The 8,910-nt window shown below is 42.7% G+C and overlaps 1 protein-coding gene across 1 annotated transcript; it reads left to right on the top strand.

The window, feature by feature from the left end:
* Positions 1-229: 229 nt before the first annotated feature.
* Positions 230-5,477, top strand: LOC142316942 (myeloblastin-like). Its single transcript, XM_075352731.1, has 5 exons — positions 230-311; positions 1,685-1,838; positions 2,198-2,339; positions 4,359-4,592; positions 5,205-5,477. The coding sequence occupies exons 1-5, from the start codon at positions 230-232 to the stop codon at positions 5,352-5,354; spliced, it is 762 nt and encodes a 253-aa protein (XP_075208846.1). The 3' UTR covers positions 5,355-5,477.
* The last annotated feature ends 3,433 nt before the right edge of the window (positions 5,478-8,910 follow it).

Genomic DNA, 8,910 nt, shown 5'->3' with positions numbered 1-8,910 from the left:
TTATACAGTTTTCTCCAGGATGTGTAAAAATATTAGTCTTATTTCACAAATAAAAGTGCTAAAAAGTATTTGCCAATTTTGCGCAGTCAGACCGCTTTTCACATGTTCCTAATTCCTAATTTCCTTTGACTGGTACAGTTACTGATTTCTCAATGTAGTGTAGTAATAGCAGTTAGTTGTGTAACGTAAACCGTTATCGAACAATTATAAAGGTGCAGACCCTGAAAGAATGATGAAGTTGACTCCCATTAGTACCATGGATCATTGTCTCATCATTCTAGTAGCACTCTGGGTTTGCCAGATAGATGGAGGTGAGTACTATATGCATAAAACAGGTTTAGTTAGTGTACGAGTTATTGACCTTACATATTTGGGACATTATCACATTCTATGTATTTCTTTGGATTGTTCTGTATAATATGTAAGGCTGAGTTCACATGTCCTGTAATCATCTGTTAGAACGGATCCTGCAGAGATCCATTGGGAAATAAGTTCTGAAAACACAACTTTTTGTCAGTTTTTCAACAATAACTGATGTCTGTCGGATCTGTTTTTTTTTTTAACATGGGAGTCTATGGAGGACGGATCCGTTAACAGATTGCTTTTTAGTCATCCATTATTCTTGCATTTGTAATGGATCCGTTTTTTTCTTACAGGATCCATTACAAATGGGAGATAAATAGCAATCTGTTAACGGATCCGTTCTCCATAGACTCCCATGTTAAAAGAAACTGGATCCGGCAGAAATCATTTTGACAGTGGATCTCTGCAGGATCCATTCTAAAAGATGATTACAGGACATGTGATCTCAGCCTTAGGCCCGTTTCACACGTCAGTGAAAAACAGTGACGTTTTTCACTGGCGTGTAAAACACGCACATGTCCCTGCGTGTGCCGCGAATCACGGCACACGTGGGTTGTCTAAGTGCAATCCGGGCTCCGTTCTCCGTGGCCCGTGATTGCACTTAGAAATCAACTCACCTGCGCCCGCTCCCGCTCTCCATGGTGCTGATCGCTCCCGCGGTGCAGCATCCGGCTGGTCACCGCAGCAGCTGCTTCCAGGTCGGCTGTGTCGTGCATCATTAAGATGCACGACAGAAATCAGCCGGCTTAGAAGCAGAAGGGAGAACGGGCTGCAGAGAGCGCGGCTGAAGTCGGGTGAGTGAAAATGTTTATTATTTTAAAAGCACGTTTTTTCTGGCACGTGTTTCACGGAGCACACCACTGCGTGGTCCGTGGGACATCAGTGATGCCAGAAAAAAATGGACATGTCTCCGTGCGGCAATCACGCACACGCGGGTACGCTGCACGGAGACACGTGCAGTGACAAATCACTGATGTGTGAGCAGACCCATTCATTATAATGGGTCTGCGTATGTCAGTGATTCTGGTACGTTTAAAAAAAAGCACAAACGTACCAGAATCACTGACGTGTGAAAGGGGCCTTAGGTAGACAGCACTGCTTATCAGAGAATGAGATGAACTACATGGTGATCATATGGGTCTACAACATATTCAATTTATTACGTATATGTTTAGAGGCAAGGCAGTTACATATTATTTTTAACACTTCTTAGTACCCATGTTACCAAAGGATTAGTTATAACAGTGTTATTTTGAAAATGTTTTTACATTTTAACATTTTGTTAATGTACTGTTTATTTTTATTTTTATGTTTTCTTCAGGAACTTTCCGTACTGAAATTGTCGGGGGCAGAGAGGCTGTTCCCAACTCCCATCCTTACATTGCCTCTCTTCAGTTAAGAAGACAGCATTTCTGTGGAGGATCTCTCATTGCCCAGCAATTTTTAATGACAGCTGCACATTGCCTATCAGACACGTAAGTAGCAAATACTGTATGCATGAAAAGGGCTATGATCAGGCTAGTACAGGCACGAGACCTTTGGGCTTCAAGGATTCATTTGGGCTACTAGAGGCCTTATTTACTAAGTGTATTCTTTTGTCCCGCAGAAACGTTCTATGCAATTATTACATAGTTCCTTCTTCTGAGCTCTCCCATGCTCTAGTTCTCACAATAGACAAAATTCTCACTGCATGTCATTAATAGATGAGTATAATTAATAATCACCATAGCCAAAACTAATTGAATATAACTATATATCCCCAGTGTTTCAGCTGAATATAATATTATATGACTTTTTTATAACTATATTTTGTATTTTCCCTCTTATCACTCAGAAACCCGAGTGAAGTAACTGTGGTATTGGGGGCTCATTCGCTACGTGCCAACGAAGCCTCCAGACAAACATTTAGAATAGCTAGAGTCTTTGAAAACGGCTTCAACCCACAGACACTGGAAAATGATATCCTTATCTTACAGGTGAGATGGCAGCAATGTTACATAGTTACTGTACATAAGTTGAGAAAAGACCTAGGTCCATCTAGTTCAACCTTCCTCCACCAATTATATATTTTGTCATTAAATCATTTATAACCAACAATGTTGTGTGTACTGAGGAAATCATCTAGCCCTTTTTTAAAAGCTGTTATAGTGTCTGCCATTACTACCTCTTGTGGTAGGGCATTCCACAGTCTGACTGCTCTAACTGTAAAGAACCCTTTCCTATTTAGCTGTCGGAATCGCTTTTCTTCCACTCGCAGTGTATGCCCCCTGGTCCTTAGTATTGTCTTTGGAAGGAATAAGTCACGTGCCAGTCCTTTTATATTGACCACACATGTATTTATGCAAATAAATGAGATCTCCTCTGAGACGTCTTTTTTCTAAGCTAAACATATCTAACTTTTTCAACCTGTCATCATATGGGAGGCCTTCCATTCCTTGTAGTAGTCTAGTTGCCCGCCTTTGAACTGACTCTAACTTCTGAATGTCCTTTTCAAAATGTGGAGCCCAAAACTGGATCCCATATTCCAGATGTGTCCTTACAAGTGATTTATAGAGGGGTAACAATACATTGGGATCGCGGGATCTAATCTCTTTTTATACACCCTAAACTCTTGTTTGCTTTAGCAGCTGCTGCTTGACATTGAGTACTGATGCTCAGCTTATTTGCAATAAGAATACCCAAGTCCTTCTCCTGTTCTGTAGTCCCGAGTTTACTTCCATTTAATGTATATGCAGCAATAGTATTACTCCGTCCTAGGTGCATTACTTTACATTTATCAACATTAAATCTCATTTGCCAAGTATCTGCCCATTCTGACATCTTATCCAGATCTTTTTGTAATATTGTACTATCAAGGTCAGTTTTTAATATCCTACATAGTTTGGTGTCATCAGCAAAGACTGACACTTTACTATCAATCCCATCCACAAGGTCATTAATAAAGAGATTAAAAAGAATCGGTCCTAGCACAGATCCCTGCGGCACCCCACTGCTGACTATAGCCCATTTAGAGAATATACCATTTATGATTAGTCTTTGTTTCCTATGTTTTAGCCAATTCCTTACCCAGTTGCATATAGTTTCCCCTAGTCCTTGCTTCTGGAGCTTCAGTATAAGGCTATTATGTGGTACAGTATCAAATACCTTTGAAAAGTCCAAATAAATCACATCACTGCATTACCAATATCCAGATTTGCACTTACCTCCTCATAGAATCCCAACAGACACGACTTATCTTTCATGCATCCATACTGTCTGTCAGTTATTATATTATTTTCTGCAATATATTTTTGCATGTCATCCTTTAAAATGCCCTCAAAACCTTCACACACTAATGATGTCAGGCTTACTGGACGGTAAGTGCCTGGATCTACCCTCTTACCTTTCTTAAATATCGGTACCACATCAGCAATCCTCCAATTCTGAGGCACCAACCCTGTTATAATTGAGTCTAAGAAGATGAGATACAGCGGTCTGTCAATTACTGAGCTCAATTCCCTCAATATCCATGGATGAATGCCATCTGGCCCTGGGGATTTGTCAGTGTTTAATTTACTCAGATGTAGGTGTACTTCTTCTTGTGTTAAATTAATTATATCAGTTGGTGGTGTTCACAAGACACATCATTAAGTTTACTTAAGCTTACTATACACATTTTCTGGCTATGTTTCAGCCAATCATTCGCAATCTCAGCTATTTGCATACAAAGGAGTGCTCATTTGAATGAACACTCTTATGTCCTCTATGAAAAAGCTGCTGACTGACACATTGGCCGGAGGCCAATCTTTGGAAGAACAATGCAATGGGAAGTCCTAAATCAGATATGTATGATGGACATATTCCGTGACATCAGCCGGTCAGCACCCCCAAACACATTAGACTGATGGATGAACCCATTGTTATCAGTGACCATAGACTAATTTGTGTGGGTCTTTAATACTCTTCCCAAACATTAACGGATTTAACTTTTTTCTGGTTGGGTCTTATTTATGCAGCTTGATAGGAGAGCAACTCTGAACGCAAGAGTTAATGTGATTGAACTACCACGAGTCAATGAGACAGTTCCTGCTGGAATGCAGTGTATCACTTCAGGATGGGGACGATTGGGAACACAGGCAAGGATTCCAGACCGCCTTCAGGAGCTCAATGTCACAGTGACTGGAAGAGATTTGTGTCGTCCCAACAATATATGCACTGGAGTATTTATGCGTCAGGCTGGCATATGTTTTGTAAGTAATGCAGGTGCATACTAACAAACGCAACTCCTATGTAGTATAAAGCAGACTTTTCGCCATACTCAAAAAATCAAAGCTCAGTAGTGATCAAAAGGCACTTATAGGGTACATATATTTTATAGCTTTGTATATATGGTGACAAGTTGGGGTCATAACCATTGTTGAATCAGAGATACTGGTTGTGATGCCACTGGCACCAAACAACTTATACGGGGTCCATCAGGTCTTATGAATTGGTGCCTAGCATGGGCCTAGAGAGTGAAGAAAATAAGACTGTAATAAAATCTGTATTTTGGTTTAAATAAATAATAACTTATCTACTAGATATGTGATAAATCCCCATTCACCAGAATGGGGTTCCAGTTTCCCACATTTGTTCCCAATTGAGAACTACAGCCAGAAAGAATAGTAATCAGTGCCTTAAATTGACAGATAAGCCTCGTTGGAAGGTATTATTATATGAGCAAAAATGTGTACAAAAATGCTACCCAGCTGACATTTTTAATCTTGCTTTGTACAGAAATAAGCATTTTTGTAACAATGATTAAAATGAAAGTTGTAAGAATATAAATGAAATAGGTCCTCATAAATACATTTGTTTTCCAGGGAGACTCTGGGGGACCTCTTGTGTGCAATGGAATCATTCAAGGAATTTCTTCCTTTATAATCCGGTCTTGTGGAAGTGGGGTAGCTCCTGATTTCTTCTCACGGGTTGCTCTTTTCCGAGACTTCATTGATCGTGCTATCAATAGCTGACATTGCAGGGCCGACGTTTTTTTACTTGACGCTAATTTCAACAATGAAAGCATTGCCTTTAACTACTTTCCCTTTGGCCTAAGTACAATGCAAATATATTACTGATGTAAACATGTGAGGCATAAAGATATAAACTTGTTTTGTATAAAGAATAAAGATGTTGTTTTGGTGTTTCTTTCATCACTCTGTAAGTGAATGTTTCGCTAGGTAAGGATTTGGTACCTTAAGGGTTTGTTTGTATCATGTTCATTTGTGACACCCCTGGACTATCAGGTCGTCACAGGGTATTGCACAATCTGCCCTCCCGTGCAGTATCCACCTTCCTGGTTTAGGGTCCCTAACTATATGGTGTTGCCTACATCAGATAATCAGATCCTAGGTAAACTCTGCACCACACCCACCAAACACACCAGTGGACGGCTTGAGTGGAATAGAGTTGCCCACCTGGGGGTTGGAGAGGGGAGGTCTAGGGTGTCAGGAAAAGAGGAGAGTTGTGTTTTGGAAGTGAAAGTGAGAGGATGTCAGGAGCAGGGCTCCTAGGAAGCTATCTAGGTGGCAGATGGTGGTCTGGGCCTAGAGGAGCTGGACCCCCGGTCGCAGGGGATCGTGGCAAGGGGCACGGATCTGTCGAGGAGGACAGCCGGAGGCTTTGCACCATTATCGGGCTGGGACCAAGGCACGATGGGGTACGTGGACCCTAGGTCGGGGAGTAGCTTCAGGAAACCCGATAATTTACCCGAAGAGAACAGACCCTTCAAGATCCACTCTCCACCCACTCCAAAATCGGGGTACTAGCGCAACGAGGGGGATAGGACTTTCCACTCAAAACGATCCAGAAAATCCCAAGCGTGAACCCTGAGAGCAAGCTCCCACACTTAGCCATAGTGGGGAGTGGGACCCGGCAGGTTTCATACTACCGGGACCAACAGAGAAGTAAACTTAGTGCCAGGAGGCAGGTCACGGATCACCAGGCAGCACCATTAGGGATGGGACCCAGACTAAGCTCCCCTCAGTGGCAGCGGTATCCAGAACTTTGGTTTATCCAGTTGTCGGTGTCAGCTTAATTGACTGAGTGAGTACGCAAGTGACCCCTTTGCATCCAACGGCACTCCCCTACTATCACTGAGCCCTGGGGTATCCCCCCTACCCGTGGAGGGTCACAACACCTGGCTGCCCCATTCCATCATCCCCGGGTACTCCCAACTGCAGTGGTGGTACTCCTAATTACCACATACCACGGGTTGCGTCACAAACTCTAGAATCTCTCTTGTAAATACTAGAGTTGAGCGCGGTTCGTGGTTCGTGGTTCTCCAGTTCGCGGCTCGAGTGATTTTGGGGCATGTTCTAGATCGAACTAGAACTCGAGCTTTTTGCAAAAGCTCGATAGTTCTAGAAACGTTCGAGAACGGTTCTAGCAGCCAAAAAACAGCTAAATCCTAGCTTGGTTTCTGCTGTAATAGTGTAAGTCACTCTGTGAATCAAACTATTATCACATTTCAGTGTATAGTGTGCGTGAACAGCGCCTTCAGATCACTGCTGTTTCTATAATGGCGATCGCCATTTTTTTTTTTTTTTTTCTTGTCTTCCTTCCCTAAGCGCGCGCGTCTTGTGGGGCGGGCCAGCATGTCAGCCAATCACAGACACACACACACCTAAGTGGACTTTGAGCCAGAGAAGCAACGGCATGTGTGATAGGATCTGCATGTCACATGTCCCTGCATTATAAAACCGGACATTTTCTTCACGAACGCCATTATCTGCCCTCTGCGTCTTTGGTGTCAGACATCAGTGTCGCAGCTCCGTCCTCCTGAGTCCTATAGCCGATACAGCTGTATGCGCTGCATACACAGCGTTAGACAGCTTAGGGAGAGCACATTCTAGCAGTCCTTTTAAGGGCTCAAAGCGGCAGGGTCAGAGCCATAGGTGACAGGTCCTGCAAACAGCAACAGCGTCTGTGTAGCCCAGGTCAGGGATTTCCTCCCTGCATTTCACCATTAGGAGGGAATAGAAAGGCAGGCTTCCATTCCTCTACCCAGAGCACCACAATCCTGCCACTGTACCCTCTTGTCCTCTGCACACTCCAACTCATTCTAAGTAAGCCATTATACTAGCAAACACTCAGTGTACCTAGTGGCATCCTAAACGTGGCTATTGGACTTTGCTATAGTCCCACTAGTGCAAAGACATTTGCAGAGCACGTCTGCCTGCATTGCACACTACAACTTTTTTAAACTAAGCAATTTTACTAGCAAACACTCAGTGTACCTAGTGGCATCCTATACGTGGCTATTGGACTTTGCTATAGTCCCACTAGTGCCAAGACATTTGCAGAGCGCATCTGCCTGCGTTGCACACTCCAACTAATTATAACGAAGCCATTATACTAGCAAACACTCAGTGTACCTAGTGGCATCCTATACGTGGCTATTGGACTTTGCTATAGTCCCACTAGTGCAAAGACATTAGCAGAGCACATCTGCCTGCATTGCACACTCCAAGTTTTTTAAACTAAGCAATTTTACTAGCAAACACTCAGTGTACCTAGTGGCATCCTATACGTGGCTATTGGACTTTGCTATAGTCCCACTAGTGCAAAGACATTTGCAGAGCACGTCTGCCTGCATTGCACACTACAACTTTTTTAAACTAAGCAATTTTACTAGCAAACACTCAGTGTACCTAGTGGCATCCTATACGTGGCTATTGGACTTTGCTATAGTCCCACTAGTGCAAAGACATTTGCAGAGCACGTCTGCCTGCATTGCACACTACAACTTTTTTAAACTAATCAATTTTACTAGCAAACACTCAGTGTACCTAGTGGCATCCTAAACGTGGCTATTGGACTTTGCTATAGTCCCACTAGTGCAAAGACATTAGCAGAGCACATCTGCCTGCATTGCACACTCCAAGTTTTTTAAACTAAGCAATTTTACTAGCAAACACTCAGTGTACCTAGTGGCATCCTATACGTGGCTATTGGACTTTGCTATAGTCCCACTAGTGCAAAGACATTTGCAGAGCACGTCTGCCTGCATTGCACACTACAACTTTTTTAAACTAAGCAATTTTACTAGCAAACACTCAGTGTACCTAGTGGCATCCTATACGTGGCTATTGGACTTTGCTATAGTCCCACTAGTGCAAAGACATTTGCAGAGCACGTCTGCCTGCATTGCACACTACAACTTTTTTAAACTAAGCAATTTTACTAGCAAACACTCAGTGTACCTAGTGGCATCCTATACGTGGCTATTGGACTTTGCTATAGTCCCACTAGTGCAAAGACATTTGCAGAGCACGTCTGCCTGCATTGCACACTACAACTTTTTTAAACTAAGCAATTTTACTAGCAAACACTCAGTGTACCTAGTGGCATCCTATACGTGGCTATTGGACTTTGCTATAGTCCCACTAGTGCCAAGACATTTGCAGAGCGCATCTGCCTGCGTTGCACACTCCAACTAATTATAACGAAGCCATTATACTAGCAAACACTCAGTGTACCTAGTGGCATCCTATACGTGGCTATTGGACTTTGCTATAGTCCCACTAG

Source organism: Anomaloglossus baeobatrachus, chromosome 1 (genome assembly GCF_048569485.1).
Source record: "Anomaloglossus baeobatrachus isolate aAnoBae1 chromosome 1, aAnoBae1.hap1, whole genome shotgun sequence".
Taxonomy (NCBI): domain Eukaryota; kingdom Metazoa; phylum Chordata; class Amphibia; order Anura; family Aromobatidae; genus Anomaloglossus; species Anomaloglossus baeobatrachus.
The sequence above is the reverse complement of the archived record's forward strand: the minus strand, read 5'-3'. Positions and strand labels throughout refer to the sequence as shown.

Coding starts and splice junctions, on each gene's coding strand:
- LOC142316942 (XM_075352731.1), top strand. CDS start 230: ATGATGAAGTTGACTCCCATTAGTACCATGGATCATTGTCTCATCATT. Junction 2,340..4,358: donor ATGATATCCTTATCTTACAG/GTGAGATGGCAG, acceptor TTATTTATGCAG/CTTGATAGGAGAGCAACTCT. Junction 4,593..5,204: donor GTCAGGCTGGCATATGTTTT/GTAAGTAATGCA, acceptor TTTGTTTTCCAG/GGAGACTCTGGGGGACCTCT.